Consider the following 27,659-nt stretch of genomic DNA (forward strand, 5'->3'; position numbering starts at 1 on the left):
CTTTAACATTAACTTTTATTTTATTTTCAGTACTCAATGAAACAGAACTACGAATAAGAAAGACAATACGTTCAATAAAATGTTAATCACCTGTCATTAACGTATATTAGTAATCACAAAATTACCATTATTAACATTTTGTTGTTGTTTGGCTGGTTTATAACAGCAAAGTCACATCGGGGTAGTTACTGTGTTTACCTTCAGGAATTGAACTCCTAATTTTAACGTTTTAAATCCGTAGGCTTATCGACGTCGCATAGGGAGACTGTTAATACTGATCATTTTTCTGTTAAAGTTAGAAACTGATTTTTAACATAAGTATAGTGAGTTTCTGTAATTATGAATGAGACCAGAAATATAAAGTTTACTTATTAAATTCGAAAGTAAGTTTTGTTCGTTTTAAAATACAGAAAACAAATATGCCGTAACAATAAAATAAGCAAGTTAGTTGACTAAACACATAAAATGTTATTCTTTACGTTTTCCGTGGACCGGTTTGTGCATCAACGTTCTGAGATACAGGAATAAATAAATCATGTTACGAAAGGAAATTTTCAGTAGATAAATTTATGAAAGAATAAACTACAATGTAATATTTTTTAAAAAAATCACCGAGCATATTTAGAGTTATAATCACGGAAAAATGTCGAATTTAAATCAAAATCAATATCTTAAGAAAAACGTTTGTAACTTACGTTAATAGTTACTAGGGGGTGTTAAACTCTATTGTAGGTACTGCTTTTAATTTGCGAAGAATAAGAACGGAAAATTTACGATGTCGAGTCTTAGAAATGCTGCAAAATCGAGACAAAAGTTGCACAGGGAAAGGCACCAGGTACTGATTTTTTTTTTTGAGATTATCATGTTATTTGAAAATTTAATATTAAGCCTTCAACATTGTAATTTAACGGAATTGAATAACGTGTGTACGAATCCATTTTGAATATTATATAGACGTACGTAAGACTAAGAGTTTGCCTTTACTGACTGTACGGTACGTGGTCTGTTGTATCATTCAGTGTCAGTAGTACTAGCAGTATTTAGTACTGTTACTATAATATAGTACAGAGTAGAACTTGTATGTGTGTGTGTGTATATATATATTAATACCAGCTGAATTACATGTTCCCTGGACAATTGTCCAACTTTTATGAAATAGGCATTTAAAAACACAGTGAAACTACTTTTAAGAACATTTATTCAAAATATTCAATTTTCATAACATTATAACTTTTATCTAAACCTTTGGTTTCCAAAATACAAATTTTACAATCTAAACTACAACTTTTTCATGTACCATTGTTTCTTCTTATAACAGTCTAAACAAGCTTTGATTATATCCAACCCTTGAACATAATGTGACTTGCCAATGTGAAAGCAAGACTGCTTTAGGAATAATCTAGCAACCTTTAAACTCTGACCTTGGGCCTTATTAATTGGCATTGAAAGATAAATTGTCACTGGGAATAGGAACCTTCTAAATTAAGAATAATCACTTAGTAGCAAAGGACATTTTGGAATCAAGACATCTTCATCTTTGGTGTGATTAGTTGCTTCAATAACATGTGACAGTAAAGTCTTAACAACTGAACTTGTGACATTACATAATTTTGGAGGATCAAGATTTCTCAATGACATTGGTGAACCAACCTTTAATATCAGAATATGTGACTTGACATCTCTGGTGGTTCAAGAGTATTTAGGAATTCAGTTGGGTAATTTACATCAGCAACTGTAATTGGAACACTGACAGTTGAACTGCAGGTGAATTTCTGTATGCAAATCTTTTGCAATAACTGAACATTTATGTCATGAACAGATCATTTCGTGGTGCAAAAATTGCTTTTTTTACAGAACCAATAATAATTTGGACGAATATTAGGGAACATCTTTTTCCTTTCGTTCTCCTGTATCTGTAATTAAATTGCCACATTTGTCTGGAATAATAATGTAGTTGTTTGATTGATTGAAAACTTTCCAGCATTAACTTATGAAGAAGTTTCTCACTTAAAATGTTTGTTTTGTCACTGAAGTTATTAAAATACAGAGAAAGTGAAAATAAACTACAAATTAACATATACATTACTTGTCAACACAAATAATATTGTTGGCCTAACAATACTATATCTCCATAACTTATCTTTAGTAGCTCAATATTTCACCTTTACAGCTTTTTCAGTAGTTAATGATATCCCACACGCTCATTAATCTAGTTGAATCTAGTCCAATTTGTAAGATATCATTAGCTCCTGAAGAAGCTGTAAAAGTAAAATATTGGGCTACTAAAATAAAATTCTGGAGATACATGTAGTTCTTTCATTTATTTGAATAAAAGTGTGTTGTAATAAAGTACAATTTGCATTAAAGAATGTTAAGAACTCTGTAATTCAACCTTATATATATATAATATGACAAATAATACTTATTAGTTAAGTGATGAGATTACCTCATGCTTTATTTGTTTTTCTTTTTTATAAATTGTTACTTAATGACTGAAAGAAAAAATGAACTAAAAATGTTTGTTACATATTCATGCGTGTATCACTGTGTAGCTTCTGTGTATATCAGGCAAGTGGTTTGTACTCTTGTTAATTGTTTAACATAAAATGTCATATTACTAATTTTTATGTTAATGTGAAAAGCATACCAACATTTCCAAAAGTGCCTTTGTTTGTGTATTATATGAATATTTTTATCAGTTACACACAGTTTTGTTGGCATTATATTAAAATGCTTTAGGTTATGAGGAAATTCTGTGATTTTAATAAAGTCGTGTAATATAACTCTGAATAAAACTTGTATCATGTGTTAGTGAAATAATCACTTGAGTATATCTTTTTTGTTTACTTTCATCAGCCAACAAGTCGTAATCACCTTGGAATCTTGGAGAAAAAGAAGGACTACAAAGCCAGAGCAAGGTAAATATATTTTACAGTTTAAAATTCTTGTATCAAAATAAAACTGATATACAGTATGTGTATATTTGCAGTTATTTAATTGAATATTAAATTTTACATTAGTAGTTTTGTTTTGAGTTTACTTAAGTATTATTTTATTACATCTTACAGTAAGGAACATTTGTTTTTTAAACAGGTATGGTATTTTGGTAATCAGTGTAATCATTCTCAAATACACAAGTTTTAATGGTAAAGAAGGTGTTAGTTTTTAAATGAACATTCAGTAATTTAACTGTGTATTTAAATTTTAGAATTGATAGTTGTTATTTAACTATGTGAATTTCAATTTGCATAAAATAATGTGATAACAATCAAATACATAGAGATATACCTGGGTAGTGGTTAATTGTGGGATAGTTTGATTTATTAATAAAGCATACCTGATTTTTTTTTGTTAGCATCAGGTTCACATCCTATCACTGTGATATCCTGTTGAGAAAAACTGTGTTTAAAGTTAGGAAGAGGATGTTTAGTGTTCATTTTAACCTGATTTTCAATTTATCCTCTGTTTCACTTACATGCAAGGGTGAAAAAATGTTATACTATATTTCTAAATGTTTGCTAGTAGGATGGGCTTGTTATAGTATTTTCTTAAGATAATTAATTTTCATACCAGATGTGAAAACAAATCTAAACAATAAGGTTATATTTATGTGCTAGTCTTTTTGAAATTTCTGATAGATATGCTAATATTTTTTATATATGGGATAGTGCAAGTGATTAGGTTTCCTTTGTTTTGTGGAATGTTATTTTGAGTTAGTTTCTTAAATGTCCCATGTTTAAATTTGTTAATAGTTTCTGTAACTATTTAAGTAGGGAAGTGCTGTACATTTGTAAATCATTGAGTTAAGTGAACAATTTCATCAATGTTTTCTGTGTATGTTTAATGTATAAAAGTGTGTGATAAGTTTAGTAGGCTTTAGACCACTTAGCTTCTAGTGAATTAAGTGATTAAAAATGTAGTTTATGTAATTTCTGCTGTATCATTATTTTTATGAATTTTAGTGGTAAAGCCATAGAAGGTTAGGAGGATGTTAACATTTAAAAAAAAAAAAGTGTGTAGTTTTTTTTTGCTTTCCACTGTGAATTGCTTGTCTTTATGCAGGCTGTTTATTTATTGAAGAAATTTCATTTTTCCGTCTTGGTGTAAAACCACAAAACAGTCAAAATCTTAGCTTATATATGAAAGAGACTATAATGTAGGAAAAGAGTGGCCAAAGTAGCATAATGAAATTCCCATGGTAAGTCAATTTAGTTGAAGAAGATAGGAATCAGTATTGAAAGCAAATAAATGAGGGTTTTTGTAACAGTTCTATTAGGTGTTCCTATTTTATGTTGATTCTCTTTTTGGGGGTCTTGGGAAATAATTTCTCCAGTATCTTGTATTGCCTTATGACAAGGGGTTTGAGGGAATAGGTTTACAACATCGAAGCTAGACAAAATTATGCTAATGTCTAAACTCTGCAAGTGTTGCAGAAGATGTGAAGTTTGTTTTTTTTAATTTGAGGCTTATTTTGGAAACAAAGTTCCAACATCCAAGATGAAGTATTTACCAAGATTTAAGTTTAAAAGAGTTATAAGAAAGAATATTTTGGTGTAAAGTTATTGGTTTTTTTAGTGAGCTTTGGTATTTTTGGTTGGGTTTAATGCAAACAAATTATAAAGTGTAAAAGTATTAGTTTTTGATTTGGTAATAGTTTTAGTAGTCTGCTTAATTTCTTATTGTATGTTGTATTAAGGTCAATATTTGACTGAATAAACTTGGACATATCGTTCAGTATATCTGTTATTAAGGAATCACACTGGTTGGTGAAACTCACAATCGAAGTTCCTTTGTCACCTTTTTGAATGACAGTATCTTCACTGTTCCTAAGAAGTTTTAAGTCTTTATGTTGATGTCAAATTTTGTTTTATAGGCTTCTTTTTGTCTAATATTTTGTATTTACATTATATTCATCTGGAAAGTTTTTCAACAGACCTGCTTTTGGTTTGGTAAGGAAATTGCTTATTAAGTTTTTTTGGATATTTCTGGTGATTTATGTGATAGACATGTAGTACAAGTTACTTGAATAATTTAATTAATGAGCATCTCATGCAACTCTTGCTGAGAAATATTTTATTATCTTATTTAACTTTTTTTTTATTGTGCAATTAACTCATATAATATTGAAGTTTGAATTATAATCTACAATTTGATTCCAAACTTGCTGACATAAATTCATAAAAACTATTTCAGTAAAATTTTGAATGCAAGTCAACAAACATGATGGCATGGCCTTTAAACCACGATTGTTGTGAAAGGGGTAATTTCATTTGTAAGGGCACCTTAGAGCTAGGGTCCACCCTACCTGCTCCCAGTAGTGTCAACTTTCCTCCTATAATGGCTGAACCCATTTTTAGATTACCTGCTTCTGTTTGTTTTTCTTTAGCTTTGTTTTGCCCTATCAACACTTGCACATTTCATATTTAAATTTCATCTCTTTTCCTTGGTGTTTTGCTTGTATTTAGACTTTATGGTTATCTCCTTTTTCCCTCTATGTTGTGGCACTTGTCATCTTCAGTTTGTTCTCTTCATGTGTGGCTTTACTTTTTGGATATTCAAGGAAGAGACAATACTGTTTGTTCCCCATTCACTACTAAAGAGTCTTCTGGTCAGTTCTTTTTCTCCACTGATCCACTTTTTTTGTGGTAGCTCCTGCACACTTAGTCCTGTAAGGTGTTTGTAATGCCATATTTAAGTTATTCAGTTACTTTTTTGTTTCATTCTCAGATACTGTTATCTTTATTTATTTTAAATATTCAACACCTGGTTTTTCTATCCCTGATCTCTGGGTTTTCTTCTATTGTCTTGTTTGTTTGATGCTGGTTGGGGGCTGCAGAATAATTGGTCCCACCTCACTTCTTGGATCACCCCTGTTTTAATATGCCCTCTTTAATCACATTTGGGTAGGCTGTTTTTACAGGACTGAGAATACCCACTGTACATGTTTTTATCTTCAGTTTTTTCACCATGTGATCAGGTACCAGTTTCATATCTTGACCTTTGGTTTGTTTTGATTCTATATCTTTTGTGTAGTGGTTTGCATTTTACCTGACTTCCATATATGGATGTCTAGTTTAGGTTAGCTCTTGTTAAACATATTCTTGTACTCCTTCCATAGTTAGCTCAGGTGGTTGGACAAGTTCTTCCTGTTACATGCCTTGCACTCTAATTTCTTTGGGCTGTACATTTTTAAATGCTCCCTTCACCAGGATCATTGATCCTCTTCTTTACATGCACTCAAAAATGTTTTCTGTTATCTGAGCCTTTACTTTGGGTTTTCATTTTAATTTTTGTACTTCACTTTATCTGTATGGGTTGGTAGTTCAATATATCCTCCATGATGTTGGATTTACCACTTCCTTCCCCCACTTCTGGATTGTTTCTCTTCTGTGATGTTCATCTACAAAGGCAGGAGGTGTGGTTCTATTAATAGAAGGCTTCGAAACAATAGCCTTCAATTGAAATATCAATCAGCACTGTTTTGGCTCATTTTGTTTCTTTTTGTTCTGGATTGATTTTATTATCCTACATTTAAGTGTCTCATGTGGAATATTTCTTTTGATGTTTTCATTTCTTAAAATCTTCCACATTTCCAGTATACAATTTTCATACGTGTGAGAAAGTTAACGAGTAGTTTGGATGAATTTGAAAGCCAGAAAACTTTTGAGAGTTGAAGAAGATTTTTTGTTCTTTACATGTTATTAGTCTATATTCTTTGGTGTGTTATTTAGTTAGAGATTGTGTATTTTTACACCACCATTAGTGTAAAAAGTATGATAAATGTCAGCAATAGTCAATAGCAAAAGAAAAAGTGCTCATGTAAGTGCTTTACTTCTTGTTTTTCATATTTATTCTATATTTATTATTATAAAAGTATTTAAAAGATAGTAATAGAGACCTCTTTAGATTATTTAAGGTTAGATTAAGTAATATAATAATAGAGTAAAAATGTTTCACAAGGCATGTGTATGAGCAGTTTATAGTAGCTTGTGGATAAGGTAATTCAAGAGTATTTCATGAGCTGCATGTTCTTCAAGTGATTTACAACTTATGATGCAAGTAGTATTTAGAAATGTTTCAAAGGGCTATCAAAAGAGCAATAAAACAATAACATTTAATTATAAATAGATCTATACACTTGTGGGTTTAAAGCTACTTAGGATAAATGTAGTTTTACACCATATTGGAAGCCATTCTTGAAAGAAAAGGAGGGTAATTTAGGTTTTTTTGTTTTTTTTTTTAGTTACAAGGTTACTCAAATTGATTGACCAATCTTGTAATGAGTTAAGGTAGAGAAAATAATAGTTTCACTGACATGAAAAAAATTACTTTTAATATAAAAATCACTTTGCACATAGATTATTCAAAATAATTACTCTATTAAAGAGCAAGTTTTTTTTTTTAGTTTATTTAAAAAACCTCATTAAAAAATAAGATTTTCTATATGTGAAAGGCTGCCAGATTTCTTAAGGATATAGGCAGCATATCAAAAATTAGTACAAAAAGATCGCATAGTCGGTCAACTTGACCTAGCTTGTATAGAGAGAGTTAAACTCATTTTTCACATTTCCTTTCCTTACTTTGCTTCTTCATGTGTTGTTTTTCTTCCTTTACCCATTCAGTTTAGATTATGATTTGATTGGCCTTTTATTCTTTGTCTCCTCATTCCCATCATTACTTCTTGGGGTATTCACTCTAATCATGCACTTTCCTTTTTTCTTGCATTTTTCCTCTGCTGTCCATTGGAGGTCCTTTGTATGTTGAACACTGGGTATATATCTTGTATGTTCATCTCCCATTCTATGCTTTGGGTAGCTGTTTCCTATTTTTCTGTTGTCATCCTTTATTCCTTCATGAGACTGTGACTAGGTTATTTACCTATAAGTATATATACTTCCTTTTTAGCCCCTCGGTGTGGATTCCTATAGTGGTGAGGGGACTGCCCAAGGAAGGTTCTGTTCTTTCAGTTTACCTCCTCTAGGATCTAAACATCCACCCATGTGTTTGCCATGCGTGGCAACCCGTGAAGGGGAGGACAGGATCCTGGTGGTTGAGGGGTCCAACCCTAACACACCACTTTGGCCTTGAATTTCTGTAGACAGGTGGCTTTGGGTTAATCGGCTGGTCCACTTGGGCTAGGGTCAACCAAGTACCAGTGTTGGAAGTTCTCAACAGATGTTGTGGGCATTGTGTCTGATGCTGGTGTTTGGTTATAGTGCTCACGAATCCCTGGCATTGCTGCAGTGTCCTTGCTTGACATTGTAATGCATCCCCTCATAGGACTTCATGGTAGGTGGGGTCAGTGGGCACTGAAATTTCCTTTTTTCTTATGGATCTTCCAAATAAAAATTTAAATAAAGTAGTGAAGAAACAGTCCATAGGCAAACGACCACAGTTTAAAGTTTCTGAGCAGCAACCTTCAACATCTGTACCACCTGTTGTACCTCATTTTCTTATTCTACATTCTCTTTCAGAGAAACCTTTAGGGGCAAATGTCCCCCTTTTTTATTCAGAAGGGACGGAAGGGACTTGCTGGCTCTCCAAAGTCAGTAAAGAAACTTCGATCTTTTGACATATTGGTGGAAACATCCACAACTCAACACAGTGAACTCCTTTTGAATTCAAAGGCAATTGGGGATATACCTATTGAGATTACACCTCATGCTAATATGAATTCACCATGAGGAGTTATTGTTGAGAGGGGTTTGAAGAACATCCTTGAGTCAAAGATTCTTGCTGGTTTCTCCACTCCAAGAGTTTCTGCAGTGAGGCATATCTCCGCTTGCAAAGATGGAGTTGCACCTGCCACCATCAAGGCAGGTTATCTTAATTGCAAGATACAGTCGTACATTCCAAACCCTCTCCGATGTTTCCAGTGTAAGAGGTTTGGTCACTCAAAGAAGTCATGTCATGGTTCCCTGATGTGCTCGTTGTGGTGGCAAGGACCATGATGTCTATGAGTGTGAAATGGACCCACATTGTGTCAATTCCAATGGCTCTCACCTGTTCTACTTTTGTTCTTGCCCTAAATGGTTGGAAGAAAAAGAGGTGTAGCATTTGAAAACGATTCATAACATTACTTATTCTGAGGCTCAAAAATTGCTGTCCACTGCTTCATCTCGGATGTATGCTGCTGCACTTTGTTCCACAACTACAGTGGGAGTGCAGACAGATTTCTCTGTGCTTCCAAGAGAATTGTTCTCAAAACAAATGAAAAGCTTTTTGACTACCATGGTTAAAAAAGTTGATGAATCAACTTCTACATCCATCTCAGTCCCTTACATACATTCCAACAAACCCCAAGATCCACATCCTTTGGTTCCAGGTACAGGCATTTCCTCGGATACAACATCTTCTTTTCCCACCCCAAGATGTAAAACTATCATTCATTTATGTTCTCAGTCACTGGAATCCCCTTCTAACAACAAAGACCTGCCCAATTAACCCAGGGTTGGATCCATGGAGGTCGATAGACCTCCCTCGAATAATGACAGTAAGGAAAAAAGACATGGTCGTAAACAGAAGGGTTCTCCACCCAATTTGCCTACACATCATTAAAAATGGCCACCTTGATACAATGGAACTGTTGGTTTATGTCCTAATCTGAATGACATCAAAACACTGATTGCTTCCTATCATCCTGTATGTCTTTCCTTACAGGAAACATTTCAGAAACCTGCCAATACAGTCACCTTTGGCAGTTTTTTTTCCATAGAAACGACAGGCTATGTGATGGACGAGTGCATGGAGGGGTGTCACTCAACACACCCTTGGAGGCTGTAGCCATCCAATTTTTCATTGGGTCATACCATCACTGTTTGTTCTCTCTGTCTGTCACCTGGAGAGACATAGCATCAATCAGACCTTGAAGCTCTCATTGAACAGTTGCCATCTCCCTTTTTAATACTGGGGGACTTTAATGGACATCATCCCCTAAGGGGAAGTGCTGTTATTGATAGGAGGAGTCATTCTGTAGAGCATATGCTCTATGATCACAACCTTTTTCTTTTCAATACTGGTTCTTCTACTTATTTTCACGCACCTAGTCAGTCCTTTACTGCTATTGATCTCTCAGTTTGCTCCCCTTCATTATTCTCCCATTTTTCATGGAGAGTTGACAATATTCCATGAGGCAGTGATCATTTTCCTATAATTTTGAGAGAGACAGGCCATGGTCAATGTAACCCAACCCACATACCCCAATGGAAACTGGATCAGGCAGACTGGCTCACTTTCACTACTGTCGCAGAACTTGATCCTGCCATCAATAGACAACTGTGTGGCAGCAGTAACTGACTGTATTATACAAGCAGATGCTCAATGTATTCCTAAAACCTCAACACATTTTCCACTATATCCTTGTTTGTGATGGAATCCTGCCTGCCACATGGCACGGAAGGCTCAAAAACGAGCCTGGGATACTTTCCATGATATCCCACACTCTCAAACTGTATCACTTTCTGGCTGGCCTGTGCACATGCTCATTGGGTAAGATGTCAAAGCCAGAATGAATATTGGATTAAGTTCACAACCAGCATATCTTCTACTACCAGTTCTAAAGTCAAAGGAGACAAGATAAGAAAGATCAGTGGGCAATACAGTTCTGTCCCCCTCTCGATCTTACTCTCTGATGGCTGATATTCGGAGCATAGCTGATATTTTAGGTGAAAGCTTTTGCCGGGTATCTAGCATTTCTGCTTCTTCCTGCACCTTCTTAGCCATCAAGACTTGGGCAGAGTGATCACCTCTTTCCTTTTGAGCTGATTGTCTCTATAACTATAATCATCCCTTTACACTGGTGAAACTGGCCCTTCATCAGTTGGACCAGATGATATACACTGTGACATGCTGCACCATCTACCTCCTGCTTCTCTTGCTATTCTTCTAATTGTTTTTAACTGGATCTGGCAAGAGAATGTTTTTCCTGATGCTTGGCACCAGGCTATTGTCCTACCTTTCTCTTAGCCTGGGAAGAGATCCTAAGATTCCTTCTAACTACCATCCAATTGCTTTGACAGTCTGTTTCTGTAAGACCTTAGAGAGGATGGTTAATGATCGTCTTGTTTAGTTCCTCAAATCAACTTCCTCTCACCCACCCAGTGTGGGTTCCGACGACAGCGCTTCACAATGGACTACCTGATTCGACTTAAAACGTCAATCAGAGAAGCCTTTCTCAAACAACAACATCTTGTATCAATGTTCTTTGACATTGAGATCTTTATACCACACATTTAGCAGCTACGAGTCAAATGTACAAGAGCTCTGAACATCCTCCGTGTTTTCTCTACCACCACTTGGGTAGCAGATTGACATTCTGTGCTAAAGATATATTGTGTTGTTATTCGATCAAAACTCGACTATGGATCACTGGTCTATGGCTCTGCCAGGCCATTGGCCTTGAAGATGCTAGACCCTTTTCATCATCAAGGACTTTGCACTGGGGATTTCCACACTTCCCATAGTCTTATAAACCTTCTTTGCACCTACGCCATTTGCAACTGTGTTTACTATATGCTTCGAAACTTTATTCCTTACCAAAGCATCCCACTTGGGATTGTGTTTACCTTCCTCGGTGGGCCATACTTTTCAGAATAGACAATCTGTCATTGCTCCTTTTGGCCTTTGTATCCAAGAGCAGTAGGATGAATTAATAATCAGTGATGTCAAGAAACCCACTTGTTGAGAAATTTATATGCAAAAACGGCTCGTTTGGGTTGAGAAAATATTTTATATAGAAGAGCGAACAACGTTTCAACCTTCTTCGGTCATCGTCAGGTTCACCATAGACCAGTGATCCATAGTCGAGTTTTGATCGAATAAGAACACAATATATCTTTAGCACAGAATGTCAATCTGCTACCCAAGTGGTGGTAGAGAAAACACGGAGGATGTTCAGGTTCATCGTGAACCTGACGATGACCGAAGAAGGTCGAAACGTTGTTCGCTATTCTATGGAAAATATTTTCGCAACCCAAACGAGCCGTTTTTTGCATATAAAAGTAGGATGAATTGGGTCTATCCTTGGATAACATTGCTGTAACCACTGGCCAACCCATCCCACCATGGCTTCTTACAATCCCCAACTGTGACTTATCTTTAAGTCATCTGAGAAAAGCAGACACTCCTGACTGGAAATACTGTCTGCTATTTGCTGAACATCTTTTGAACCATCCTTCCATTCCTATTTATACAGGTGGTTTGAAATCAGGTGACTGTGTGGGCTCTGCCATGGTTTGTTGTGGTTTGGTGGTTGCATGCAGAATCCCCCTCTACAGCTTCTGTGTTCACTGCTGAACTGCATGCCATTTCTCTTGCTCTGTATCACATAGAAGCTAAGCAGTACTCAAACTGCACAATTTATACCGACTTGCTTCATTCTCTAGTGACCCTAGAATCGCTTCATTGGTTCACACCCTGTTCTCACCGATATTCAGAACCGACTGGCCCATTTCTCTTTAACAAATACTTCTATCCAGTTTTTCTGGGTATTGGGCCATGTTGGTATTCCCAGGAACGAGCTCGCAGACACAGCAGCTAAATCTATTTGCTCTGGCACTATCACCGCTGTGCCTGTTCCATACATGGACTATGGTCCTGCATTCAAGGCTTGGCTCTGTGCCAGTTGGCAATCGACTTGGAATGAGCAATGTGACAACAAGCTTTACCAAATAAAACCCTATATTGGACTATAGCCTTCTTGGTTCCATAAGGATTGGAAAGAGGAAGTTGTTTTAACAAGACTATGCATTGGTCAGTTTTTTAACTTGTTTTCTTTTATCTGGAACTGATGCACCAGTGTGTAGTCTGTGTAACACACAGATCACAATGAGCCACCTTTTACTTTCTTGCCGTCGTTACGATTCTCAATGACTGCACCATTTTAAACATGTTCTGTCTCAAGGTTTGTCCATAGCATTACAGTGTTATTGGTGATGGTGATACTGTCCACCTTGTTAAAGTTTTTAGTTTTTTAAAGGCCATTATTCTTTTTAATGCCATTTTTGTCTTTTAATTTATACATTAAACCTTTTTTGATATGGTTCCCTTTTAAGAATCAAATTTCTAGTTTGATTTGAAATTAGAAAATGGCCATAAAATTAAATAACTCGACACCAGGACTGGAAAGGCCATCTTCAGGTGACTAATGATGCTGTTTAAACTGCCTGTTAGTCATCCTGGCAAGTTATTATTAAAATTTTGCTAGATGTCTTTTAAAACTTTTATTACTTGACTTTTTGAAAATGGCCATAATGTCACATAACTCAGAACCAGGACTGGAAAGGCCAACTTGAGGTGACTGACGATGGTTTTTGTACTTACCTGTTAGTCTTTCTGAAGGGTTATGATAATTGCCATTATGCTACAGAAAGTCCTTTACAACTTCTCTTACTGTAGTTTTTCTCAACGTTGTTGACTAGATGGAAACATTGGTTTTATGCTATTTATGTTTTGTTGTGTTTTTCTTAACTGTTGTTTTACCTTCATTTTTTTTATGAATTTTACTACATTGACTTTAATTTTACCTTTTCTACCGGATGTTTGACTCAGGTAGCCTAGCTGCTTTGTGCCATAAAACACTAAATCAACCAACCAACCAACCAATTTTTTTAGCTGATTGTCTCTTTTTTCTTTCTGGATCCTGCTCTGTGGCTAGTAATGCCTGACTAGGTATTCTTTAACCTTTCAAATCAGCACTGTTTACCATGTCAATGCACATATTATCATTTTGTGGCCACATAGTGCACACTTCAGAGATGGGTTGTTCCACAAAATTACTTAAGTTTATCCTTGCAATAGACTTACTTCATAAGATTGCTTGTCCTGAACCATATTCACCTGTGGACTACATGAATAAAGCAGAAGAGGATAGCTACCCATCTCTGGTATACCTTCTGTTGAATAAATTGGAATGGTCTAATTTTCATAATAGGATTTTCTTGTCACCCATTGCACTATCTCGGGTGTTGTCATTTCTTTGTACTTTCCATTATTCATTTCCCTTCATATATATATGGTGGATTGCAGAGGCATCTGCCTGAATGGGTTAATGATATAGTAACACAATATAGAAATTATGTAACTATCAGTTGAGAGTAGGGTATTGGTGTTACAGTGGTGTAGGTAATGTGATAGCCTCTGCTGTGAAGCAAAAACATAGCAGTGAGTCATCACAATTGTAGTTCATTTTTGAATTTGGATCCCTCATCCTTTTCCACATGGAAGTTGATTCCTAAAAACTGGGGTTTGAATTTAGAGAGGAATTAATCATTACAAGTCATCACATATATATTACAGATGTCTATATCGCATTCATTGTTTATATTCATGTTACATTATCAGTGTTGTGGGTCACGATGGAGGTCTTCACAGATTATTACAGTTCTTCCCCATCACTATTCCTCTATGTGTAATGTTTTGAGGATGGTAATGCACTTGGGGTGGTTCCTGTTAATTTCAAATTTGGGGGAGATGGTTTATATTAAGTAGATATTGTTTCCATGCCAGATGTGTTCTGGATCAATCTATCAATTTTTCATATTATCATGTGCTCCATTCATGAATTAGGGAGGTTCTTTGTTCCCTCTGATCTCATGAACTTGAGGTGTAGATGGTATGATCCTCTTTTTCTATCCCTCCAGGTGATTGGGTTTTGGAGTGTAGTTGACTTGCCAATGGTATGATCTTCTAACCCACTCCCAAATGGATTTCAGTTTCTAGAGGCTTTGGTTTTGGACTTGATGGTGGTATGATCCTTATTCTACCCCTGTGTGGATGTTAGTGACATATTTCCAAGACAGATAAAGAACATACTTGTTTCGAAAGTGGTGTGGTCTTCCAAATCAGATTTTTGATTCTTAAGATTTCCTTTTGGGAGTGTATTTTGGAAGCTTTTAAAGGATAATTCTTTCATTCACTCTTACTAGCCTCTCTGCCTATTCAATGTGGAATTCTTGTTATTTATGTGAAAGGAGATAAAGTACAATATCAAAAGTTATTTCCCTACACTGAAAATGTACTTGTACTTCCCACTCTTCTTCACTGAAAACTAGTGCTTCCATTTTCTGCCAAAACTCAGTGATAGTTTGATAAAATAGAATAGAGGGAGTCTCATGCCAAGAGATTATATCGTACTCCTATTGGTGAAGGGTTGTCTCATGATTATTTGCAGGGAAGATGATTTAGGAGATTAAATAATTATGTCATATGTAAAACATGTTTTGTGTTTAGAGGGCAGCACTAAAAGAGAACAGATATTTGTGTGACTACCTATCAGAAATATTATTTCATTATAGAAAAACTATAATTTTGACAGGTTATAAACTATTAATGTGTAAAATTACTGTATCGTAAGTTGATGATGATAAAACAATACAATTATTGCATGAATTAAATACATGCACTTTCCACAGGGCTTACACATTTTTGAACAGGGTTTATTTTTGTGCCTGAAAAACTATCAACAGTTATTAAAGCAAAAGGAAACGCACAAAATATTAACTATTTACTGAGCTCTAGCACTTCCACTGAGTTTCTGTTATACTAACTATGAAGATAAATAAAAGTTTGTTTCACCTGTGACTTTCCATTATTCTTTGAAAGTAGCTTGAAATCTGTTTTGTATTTTGTTCTAACACTTTTGTACAGCAATGTATAATGGTATTAAACAAACTTGTAACCTAATTTGAATTTTTCAATTTTTTATCTAAAGTAACTTTGTATTTCCAGTAATATACTCCATGAAGAAAAACTTTTATTAGAGAGATTGTGACATGAATTATTGTAAAGATTTTAGTTGTACAACTGTTTAAAGGTTGTTACTGCTTTGATAGATGTTAATGTGCTATCCAGCAGTGTGGTGCTGGATTATTCATCTTCACACTGGATGAAACCTTATTGTGTGCAACATGCTTGATGAAACCTTCCACAGCCAGTGGATTGGACAGATGGATCTGTCAGCTGGCTCCACTTATCCTATACGTTACATTAACATACTTGTTATGGGTTTCATAAAAAGCATGGTTTGTGTTATGGTTACAAGTGAGGAGATTGGGCAAAAACTGGAGATTTTGCTTGTAACTCTTGGAGTTCATATTAAACTATGGTGATTTTATGCTGTAAAAAACTTTTAAACATATTTGCACATGCAACAAATAATGTTTTTTAAAAACTTTCCAAGCTTCTTGGATGCCCTACATACTCGTACGTGCTTTGTAAAAAATAATAAAAAACAAACTTTGGAATGATAACATATTGTGTTACCATACATGCACTGTTGAAAGCTGCTCTCGTTATTAATGTTTTCAGTGCTGAAACTTTCATTGGAACAGTAGCTAAATTGAAGTATTCCTGCTAGCTTGTTAGATTCAAAATGCATAGTTTTGAAATTTTATAAAACATTATTGAGTTGGTATATAATCTTGTAGGCAGTTTAATATGATGTCTTATCTATTTCGTCTTGCCTTCCTTACAGAGACTACCAAAAGAAACAAAATGCCCTAAAAGTGTTAAGAAAGAAAGCTCTTAATAAGAATCCTGATGAATTTTATTTTCATATGATCAATTCCCAAATAGAGGTAAGACATGAAGTGGTAAAAGAGTGAATTTTAATATATTATGTTCTGAATGATGGTTTTAATATGTTTAATGTAGTGTGGCAACCAAATTCCTCTCTATCAGTAATTTTGTTTTTTACTTAATTTACATGGCCTGAAATTATGCAATAATTCTTTAAAGATATTTGTACCTCATCCCATGCTACTTGCTCAAGCCTCAGATTTTAATATTTGTGTGTCAGCTCATCATGTATTAGATACTCAGTCTGCCTTGAAACGTGGGATATAAGTGAATACACGTTTGACAAAAGTAACAAACTTTAATCTATAATAGTATTTTTTAGTGTATGAACAGTGCCAAAAGAGAGCTTCATGTGCAGTGTAGTCTTCATGTTATCATAAAAAAAAAATAAAGATAAAAGTAAGTCTGTAACCAAATGAGTGTCCTTGTAACTGTCTCCAAGGGTTAATTGTTACAATATCAAGGAATGGTCATGAGAAATACACGAATGTTTCAAAAGAAATGTGTATGTTTAGCATGTCTTTGATTTGTTTTCATATAATTTAACATAGCTATATAACAATGTTTTAATAAAAGGTTACATTGTTTAACTGATTTATTATGCACACTCTACTTTTATCAAAATTCAAATTAAAAATTTCTCACTTTATGTAGTAAAATGAAAAACTTTATTACAAAGAGAAGCTATATTACAAAAGGGTTGCAAAGGCAAGCTTACCAGTGTTGTATGTTTATAAGAAAATCCAAATTGTGAAATTTCTTACTTATCCCAGTTCTCATTCTGATGAGCATCCTCTCTAAACTTAGTAATTAATAGTGTATTAAACTGATCAAGTCAAAATTTTCTCACTGAAACCCTTCAAATTTGCAAAATGCTCTGATTCAGATATCTCAAACCTCTCATAGTGTTAAATTGTTATCCTCCATTGATTTATGATACCTCTTGGGGTTAAAAATGGTACCAAAATGATTTTAGTATAATCTGTTGGTTTTCATCAAGAACATTGTCCTTCAGCTTGTTTGGAACACTGACCAGATACTGTTGGCATACTTTCTGCTTTAGCACTACTTTTTGCAGTACTTTTAAATTTTTGTCCTTCAGGTTCAAACCAGAATACCACTGTTTCATTATATACTGGATATTCAGGCACAAATAACTTAAATTGAGAAAACATTGAACATTGGTGCACCTTAATGCTTTAATGAAGGGATGGTATTTTCTGGATTTTCTCTCTTAAATTATTCTTAACAGGTTAGGTTTTAATGAAGGGATGGTATTTTCTGGATTTTCTCTCTAAAGTATTCCTAACAGGTTAGATAGCAATAAATATGTTTTATATGTAAATTTATATAACTGTTTTAAGAAGGCCTCGAGCTACAGCAGATTCATTTTCAAGTACAAAGGAAATGAAACTGTTTTCTACTAGTGTATGGAGAGGGAAGGTGGAAGATTACCATTCTGTCTTGGAGACCCCATACAAACATTTGGATATCTTTATATCATTATTTTACTGTCTGAGAACATTCTGAATAGCTTCCAAAGTTCTCATCTTCTTTAGTGAATTATGAAAGTATTTTGATATTGAAATAATAATTTCCTGAAATGTCACTAGACATAGAATTTTGTCTCCAACCTGTGATTTTGTGAGATCGAGTCTGAGTAATGCAGTACACAAGTATAAGACCTATTCTCGTCTCTTTAATTTTTAAGCTACCCCACTGTTTTCTGTTATACTTTTGGCTCCATAAATAGCCACATCTATCAAATGATGAATTCCTGTGTATTTGCCATTTTGTAAAATCTCTGAAATTTTACTGTAAACTATTTATGCATCAGTTTTTTTTTTCTTCTGTAACTTGAAGTGAGCCACAGATATACTATTTGATACTACTCTTAATATATATATACCAACAAGTTTTTAATCCACAGCTTCCCAATAAAGTGTTTGGTCTTTGAACTTGCTGTCCAATTGCTCATGAAGAATCTCACAGATGGCTTCTTATTTAGTTTTACTAAATTCTTATCTATACTTATGTGGAGAGAAGATGAATACTTGTGTTTAAAAACATTGTACAATAATTAGATAATTTGTAGTGGTTAAGTCAGTCTAATTTCTTCTGGTGTGTTGTTTTGGAATATAATCTATTACTCATTTATTCAATTTATTATATTAGATGTGGCTGGAGTAAAACAAGTGTGCCTTATAGACCATTTTGATATTTAATATCTTCATCTTACTACTTTTTTTAAATAGCTAATAATTTAAATATACAATAGCCCAAAATTGTCTTTCATATTTTAAAATTGAATAATTGACTAAGGAAACGTGACCATGCAGTTTTCTACCTTTTGTAGCTCAACTTAAACAGTTTTTATTGGCATGTTCCTTTTTCACTCCAATAAGTAATGTTACTCTGTAAAATGTCAACCATGTAAGAATAGGCTCATGCATCATTTGGCTTGCAGAAACCAAATCGGTGGCTATGGTGCAGCGTAATTACAAATGCCAGTACAGGACAGAAATGTGGGGGTATGTTAAGGATATTGTGTATCACACACCTATAGCAAACATCATGGAGCTAAAGATCAGAATAATGGACATCATCATCTCTGTAACTAGTAGACACATTGCAGTGAATGTAGACTGAAATTGAATTTCAGTGAGATGTTCTGAGAGCCACTAATGGTGCATATGTGGAAGTCTACTGACCTGACAGTTTGAGTTTGGTTACAAGATGTTGAAAATTGTATGGTCATGTTTCCTTAGATAATTTTCAACCCTTTTCATAAAGGTCTTAATATATATATAATATACATGAGTTTAGTTTTTATACAGTAGCTTTGATACAGTACAAACTTTGGTAGACTCTTTCTAAATGTTGAAAGTTTTTATACCAAAAAAAATCTTTTTAATGAAGTATTTGTACTAAAGACTTATTTGTAAAAATAGTCTGTGCAAAAATGTTTTTCATGTTATGATTAAAAATTATTTTTCATCTAAAAAATCTCAAATTATTTATGTAAATCACCCAAACGTACAAAATGTTTCAAACTTTTTTGTTTTTTTAGCAAAACTTTGTATTTTCTGTTATTTTTTCTATTCTAATTATGTGGGGTCTGTCAATTTTACCAACCTTCTAACCACCATAAAAAAATAAGGAAATATATTTTGTTTCATTCTAGAATAACTACTTATTATAACAAAAAATAAAACTGTTTACAGTCTAAACAGCTTAAATTTTGTAACATTATACATTTAGTCTAAACAACTTAAGTCTTGTAGTAGTATTATACATTTATATATATTTGTTATATTGACCTTCCAGATGTGCCTGGTTAATATTACAGAACTTGCATGTGCACTGGTTACTGCATCCACAAATATAAAACTAACATTTACAAAGTGATCTATCTTGGTTGTGTTTTAGTGGACTAGTATTTTGTAAAATAGTCACATTTCAATTATTATACATTATATAGGTCTACTATTTACAAACAAGTTCTTAAACTTGTTTTTCATTACTTTTAAATTAAAAAATAAAATAATACATGATACTAAAATTTCAATTTTAATGTACAGCATGACACCAGACTGGTTGACAAATTCATAAAATAGTAGTTAATAAAATTTTCAATGCAAGTCAACAAGCGTGACTGGCCTTTGACCCATAACCAGTCGTGATAGGGTTAAATTTTAAAACATGAAGGATAATTTTGGACTACCCTGTATTATAGTTAGAGGATTACAACCATATGTTCAAATTCTAAAATTGATAGAGCCAATTAAATACTACAAAGAAAAAAGATTTTATTTATTTACTTATTTCTTCACAGTTAATTTCTGCAAACAGTTGTATTTATACTTGTGTGTTTACATGTATACTTTAAAAAGTCTTCATCACACTTCTGGTTTATTTAGGATGGAGTTCACTATGAAAAGGAAAAGCCAATTGAATTCACAGAAGAACAGCTAAAGCTCATGCAGACTCAAGATTTAAACTACATCACCATTAAAAGAAGTGCAGAGACTAAAGTATTGTTATGATACTTTGTTGTTGTTCTTTGTTAATTACTTTATTTTAATCATTATTTATTTTATTGTTAAAAGTGATATGAAAATGTGAATTGAAGCTTAATTATTGCATTGGAACTTTTACTCCAAACATCCACAAATCCAAATTTATATTATTAAAAACCCCCTTACATGTCCTATTAAATGTTTCACTGGGATGTCAGTAGGAAATTATTGTATGTGAAAGTTAGGAGAGTTTTTTTTTTACTTATAGTACAACAGGTAAAATTTATTGAAGTACCCCAAATGTATAAAATAATATACATTAATGTGTTTAATAACCATGTAAAATGTCAATTTTGTTCAAATGGAATACTTCTTAGAGATGTGTATTTTCTTTAATATAAATGATTGAAATTTTCAGTTTAAAGTTGTAAGCATGTGTTACATAAGGAATTTTTGTCAGTTTTAGCCTTAGACATAATGGCATTTGGATTGGATTATTAATATAAAAAAAATTCAGACATCACACAGGTCATGAAAAAGACTCTTTTTAGTGTCATACCAAATTTTGAAATATGTCACGGAAGACATTTATTTGTAGAAATAAACTACTTGACCCTACTATTCAGAATCTTTGTTTCTTATTTTAAATCCACAAAGTACAGAAAAACATACAACTGTATATAACTGTAATGGTTTGAGGTCTGTGTTTCTATCTTCTTCTGAATCAGTATCATACTCCTTGCTTCTAACTTAATTCAATTTTGACCTTTCAGGTCACTTTTTCATAACTCTTCTTTCTCCACTTTCAACATCATTACCTCACATTTAGTTAGTATGATTTGCTTTATTCAAGCATGAATTCAAAAGTAAGCAGCAACTACAAATACCACAGTCTCCTTTCTTTCTATTGTTACATTCCTGTTAAGGTATTTTACAGATTTTACTTGCGAGTATATTTTTTCAATCAGAAGAAGTCATTTTCGATTATATTATTGGATTGCATTTACATATCTAGTGCCTTCAATCCATTTTTCAGCTCTGATTTTTTTTACCCTATATTTGGGCCACTTTTTTGCAACTGGGGTTTCAATATAAATTTCAATACATTCAGTTAATTAAGATATTAGATGTTAAACAACACGTAAAAAAATCACTGAGTGTAAGGTAACGTGGCTATTATCATTCAACAATAAAAGCTTTGAGAGTTTCTGGATATCTGGTTTACAAAACTCTTAAGTTGTGCGTGGGTTAGTTGGTAAAACATTTTATAGTATTTGATAACACAGTTGTAAATCTTATTTCAGTTAATATCAGACTCAGTATTATTAAAGTGATCTCAACAACTATAAACCAAGATTTGATCAAAAATAATAAATTCTGGAACTGAATTTTAAGAAACAATCACTCTAAATTTTTTGGGGGATAAATGTAAAAAATCAAAGAATTGTAATTATGTATTACTTTATCATTGATCATGAATCTGATGAACTTAACTGAATCGTTTGATTAACTACTCTTGTAGGTAATTTTATTTTTTACATTACCATGTTTATAAGTATGTGTGATACTTACATATTTACTATTTTGTTGTTTTTTGTCTGTTTTCTATCTGTTTGTGGAACTTGTTTTGTAAATAAAGCATTGTGATGCTTAATAAACAAGTCATTGCAGCATTTTCCCCTATACTCATTGTTGGTGAGTTGCCTTGAACTAATGTAACCTTAATCTGCTATCAAGACTGGTACTTCATGATATGCCCTTAGTAAATCAGTTGTAAAATACTAATATTTTTAAATTCAAACAAGGAAATCTTTGCACTTGGATGTGCATTCATTGAAAATAACATGAATATAGTGCACAAATCACAGTTTAATTTTTTGTACCAGATAAAAGCTTTAAGAATACATTGTTTAACTGGATTTATTGACAAATTTGTAAGAGTAGTTCAGGCATTTTCACTTAGGCCTGGCATGGCCAGGCTGTTAGGGTTCTTAACTTGTAATATGAAGGTTGCAGGTTGAATCCACATCACACCAAGCATGCTGTGGGATCATTATAATGTGATGGACAATCCCACTATTCATTGGTAAAAGAGTAGCCCAAGAGTTGGTGGCAGGCAGTGATAACTAGCTGCTTTCTCTCTAGTCTTATACTGTTAAATTAGGGACGGCTAGCGCAGATAGCACTTTTGTAGCTTTGCACAAATTCAAAAGCAAACAAAGATTTTAACTTATCCAGCAGCAATTTAAAAAATAAAAATTGTTTCATGAATGATAATTTCTGCATGAATTTAGTTTTGTACATAATTTTTGGACAGTCTAATAATGTTATGTTTCATGATGTAAAAAACAGGTTATTGAGTTAACTTCACTGTTAATTCTGCCATTTGTTAGTAATTTTTGGGAATGTTTTTTCCTTTTATAAGAAATTATGAAAATTCTTGAAGAAACCGTTACAATTAGGCCCTTTTATTGTAGCTCTTTCCACCCAACAACTGTGATTAAAAGCTGACATTTGTCCTAATTCAAATTTCTGAATAACTAATAATATTGAGGCAGAAATGCAACCATGTTAGTTTCTCTCTATTCTACACACCCTGAAGTACTGGAAATATAAGAAAATTTTCCATTTTAAGGTTTACATTAAAATATATAGTAAATTAAACATTTTAGTGTTTGAATGAGTGTTTACTAATTATTTTCCCAAATTTTCAGTTCTGCACTGTCAGTTTGTTCAGTTTAAGCAGCTAGTCAATCAAGTAGCTTGTTTTAAGGCTGACTTTATTTACTAGAAGTTGGCTAACATTGTAGATTAGTCAAAACGTAAACATTAACAAAACTCAAAATTTATATCCATAATATTTTACAGAAAATTGAACGACTCAAAGCTACCTTACACATGCTTGATTCTGAAGAAAGACCACAAAACAAACACACTTTTTTTTAGATTCCAAACAAGAAGGTAAGAACATATTTTAAATTAATAAAATAATAGTAAAATAAATTTTAATTTCTTACATATCTTCTTTTTAATTGTAGGAATAATTATTTGTCAGATGTTGTATTTGAAATGTTATTTGATTTAGGGTTTCATGACCTCTTTTACTATTGTATTTTGCTTATTTTATGAACTCTTTATTTAATTACTATTTTGTTGTGTTCTCTTGACAGAAATGTTTGGGATTAAAGTTTGTAATTTTTCTTCTTTCATATATCTTTAACTGGTACTGCATGCATAGAAACTTCACCTGAAAATGAGGTCAGTATTTAAGAAGAAAGATAAAAATATTTACCTCCTTTCCCAAGTTGATCAACAGGATGATAGAATGAATAATATTTTTGTAAACCAATTGAAGTACATTAATTTCACTAGTTTTAGTGAATATCTCATGTTAAAATATTGCATTCCCAAATACTATTGAAATAGTGTGATTTTCCTTCATTTCCACAAATAAGATTTTTATTTTTAATTTACAGCTAAGACATTTGATGTGGCTTGTCACCTAAAGACTCATCCAGCCCTTTTGGATCGTACTTACAACCGACCAAAGCTAGACACTTTAAAAAAAACTGTCTTATCACTTGATGAAGAAAGCTTAGCTGTGAGATGTTCTTGTTTTTGAATAGTTAGCTTATTGTTGTAAAACAATTCTGTATAAATATTTTTATTAACAATTTCTTTTGTACTTCAATATTTTAAAACTAAAATTTATTGTTTGCCACACAGAATATATAAAAAATATAACTGTAAGGAGGCAAGACTTACACTAGACTAATTATATCACATACATTGAAACTTTAGTAATTAGTAAACTTGTATCTATTAACATATAATATAAAACATCTGTAAAAAAATAATTACTTTGGTATATATAAATATTAAATCTTGATTACAGTGGTGTTAAAACAAAATAGATTGTTGTGGAATTACAAAATATTCATAGTAACACTTTTAACTTTTCAAATTTTTCACAATTTAATTAAACTTTGTCTCTTGTTACTAATGTGTTTTTGTCCTCCTCCTCCCCCAATGGCTCAGGGAAAGGTCGTTGGGTTTACAGTGCTAAAAATTGGGTTTTGATACCTATGGTGGTGACAACACAGATTAACACATTGTGTTAACAACAGCAAGTTAAACAAAACATAACTTTGTTTCCTCTTTCAGCATATAGCTAAAGTGAAGAGAAAACAATATGAAGAACTAGACCAACGTATTCAGCGAGAGAGAGAGTTAACAGTTCTTGCCCAAAAGATGGAGACTAAAAAGAAATTAATGGTATAGTATAAACACTTATGCTGGTATATTTTACAGCTGGTTCTACTATGATATTTTGCTATAAAGCCAAGAAGAAGATGAAAATATTAAAAACAACATCAATCAGTATATCCAAGTAGATCCTTAATGGATCTTGCTTAGTACTAAAACATAAGTTTAGAAAAGTTGACTGCTACCAATGAAATTATAAAAATAAATTTATGTACTATGCAAATACAGAATTTACTTTACAATAGTATATATATATATAGGTTGAGGAATAATTCGTGAGCTTTTTTAAATAAATTCATTCAAGCATTACATGCAAGACTATACAATACTTCAATGCATGAACACATTACACCCAAAACATTTATTATGATACTTTATTTCATGTAATACCTAGGTATATAGTATGCATTGTTTTAAGCAAAATTACAAGAAATTAAATGTGAAAAGCAGATGGTGTTGAAAATGCTCGATTTTGTCCACTTGACAGTCCATTTAATGAGCTGAAAATGAAAGCAAAAATTAAAAACATATAAAAATCAAACACACCATCTATTAGAGCAAAAAATTATCTACCAAATGACATGAAATATTTTGCGAAAGCGTTTCATTTATGAATATATTTGTTTAAATTGAAAAAATGCTCACGAATTATTCCTCAACCCAATATATAAAGTAATCATAATCTTGCTGAGATCATGCTGTGTTACTTTTTGTAGCTTGACTGGTCAAGGAATTTATCTGCTGTTTTGTAGAATAGTTTCTTTGTTTCTTACTCAATTCTTTGTTGAGTGACTTTAATATGGAGAAGAGATGTTTTGACATCTTAGTGCTAAGTTTTTTAATTGGTTGGTAACAGAGAGAATGTGTACCTTATGAATGTTACTTTGTTACTTTTGCATCAGACTTGTTTCATTATTTTAAGGAAGATGGTCCATCTTCAGTATGAGAAGTTCACAACTTATATTTGTAATTCTTTCACTGTGTATTCTTTACAGTTTGACTATTTAACTTATTTACTATAGTTCCACTAACTTCTAATGTTTAATCATATCTTTGTATACATTATTTCAATAAATGTTTAACTTCTCTTCACTGTTTCTTGTCTGTTTCCCCATGTAATAAATCATTGATATTCTAGAGGTATATGTGAAGTTTAACTTTGAGGTACCACAGAACTAAGTCTTGCCACAAAGTAATAGTATACGGTAAAGTATGTGCTACTTACCAGACACTCTGCCAAATAGAGCTCTGTGGTAAGTGTGGAGTAGATAGTTTGACTCATCTGCTAATTTAAAAAAAGAATTGTTTATTTAACAATTGAAATTTTAGTAACAAAAATGCTGAGTTTCAAGTAAACTTCTCAACTGTACAATATCTTAACAGCAATTGTTCTTGTCATTCTATGATATTATTTATCTAAATGTGAAGTGGTCAGGAAAAGTAAACTATTAAAGAGATAATTAAAAGCAAAATTGTTAATAAGTAAGTATAACAAATGAATTATCAGAGATGAGGAAGGACTACCATTATATTATTTTTTTCACCTTGTTTAGGTATTAGGAATAATTTTTCAGATATTTTATAACATGTTACAGTTAAGAAAGATTTCTTTTTAGAACAGAAACTGTTTCAGTCATTGGTATAATCTTTCTCAAGCACACATTGAAATACCATTCATTCTAAAATCTGAAAGCTGTAACATGTAATAAACTCTACTTAATCGATAAATAAACTTGGAATGAAACTATTAGTTTTTCAAGAGTTTTTTTAATGAATCTCAGCTGAGCTGAGTGACAATATGATAAAATATTTACTTTGTTAACTAAATATTTATTATTTATTATTCCTTAATAAAATTTTTAATAGAAATGCAAAATTATTTTCAGCAGCTATAAATTGGCGTGTGTATATAATAATAATAATGCTATCATTTGCAGCCAGCAAAAGAAAGTTGTGCCAGTCAAACGTTTAGTATTTATTTTATTATTTCAAGTATACAAGCTCATTGGCTAAGTAGAGACAATTAAAGTTTAATTTCATAATAGAGCTTTAATAAATCATTTGTGCTTTATCACTGTCAAAAAATGTTACAGGGTTTATCAATTGAATCTGATGGATCTGTCATTTGTTTGAGGATTCATAATGATAAGATCTGGTGTTTTAATTGTGCAGTAGGAACATTGCAGAAAGTTCATTCTTTGAGTAGCTGTGTCCTTATAAAAGCAATTTTCAAATTTTCATTACATAAATCTAACTAATTAAAATTACTAAAGGGGTATTATATTCATTTTAAGCCTAAGTAATTATACAAATAGTTGTTTGACTTTGATATTACATGAGCAATGATATGTACTAATGTATAATTGTTTTCTTATTACTACAGAATTCCAAAGATAAGCCAATCAAGAAGGTGAAAGATGGCACTAAAGACTCTCCACCCATCTATCTATGGAAGAAAGAACGTAAAAGATAAATGTGGTTTAGGCACTATACACCTGCATTGTGCTTGTAAAATAAAGTTTGTATGAAAGTTGTTTTATAACAAATAAATATGTTGTTTTCTTCTGTGCATCTTTCAAATGATTTTATCAAGCTTAACTATAATTAGTTCATGAAATAAAAACCAAAGATAATTTTCTATCAAGGAAAAAAAAATTTTTTGTGATACACCTATGTATTTAAAGATAGATCATGACTTTTATAGTTGTATATTCCCACTTACCATTGCCTTAAAGATGACAAAGTACTATGTATTTGTTTTGCACGTCTGTTTAAAAAAAAAAAAAGTTTGAAAGAAAT

General features: G+C 32.5%; 1 protein-coding gene across 1 annotated transcript; it reads left to right on the top strand.

Annotated features, from left to right (window-relative positions):
• Positions 1 to 681: 681 nt before the first annotated feature.
• On the top strand, positions 682 to 27,425 carry LOC143247767 (putative U3 small nucleolar RNA-associated protein 11). The gene is given in 9 exon segments (XM_076496224.1): positions 682 to 835; positions 2,857 to 2,918; positions 16,472 to 16,574; positions 20,496 to 20,609; positions 23,463 to 23,535; positions 23,538 to 23,555; positions 24,071 to 24,195; positions 24,759 to 24,869; positions 27,244 to 27,425. Coding segments are annotated over 9 exon segments (756 nt in total). The 5' UTR covers positions 682 to 775; the 3' UTR covers positions 27,334 to 27,425.
• The last annotated feature ends 234 nt before the right edge of the window (positions 27,426 to 27,659 follow it).

Source organism: Tachypleus tridentatus, chromosome 1 (genome assembly GCF_004210375.1).
Source record: "Tachypleus tridentatus isolate NWPU-2018 chromosome 1, ASM421037v1, whole genome shotgun sequence".
In the NCBI taxonomy this organism is placed as follows: Eukaryota; Metazoa; Arthropoda; class Merostomata; order Xiphosura; family Limulidae; genus Tachypleus; species Tachypleus tridentatus.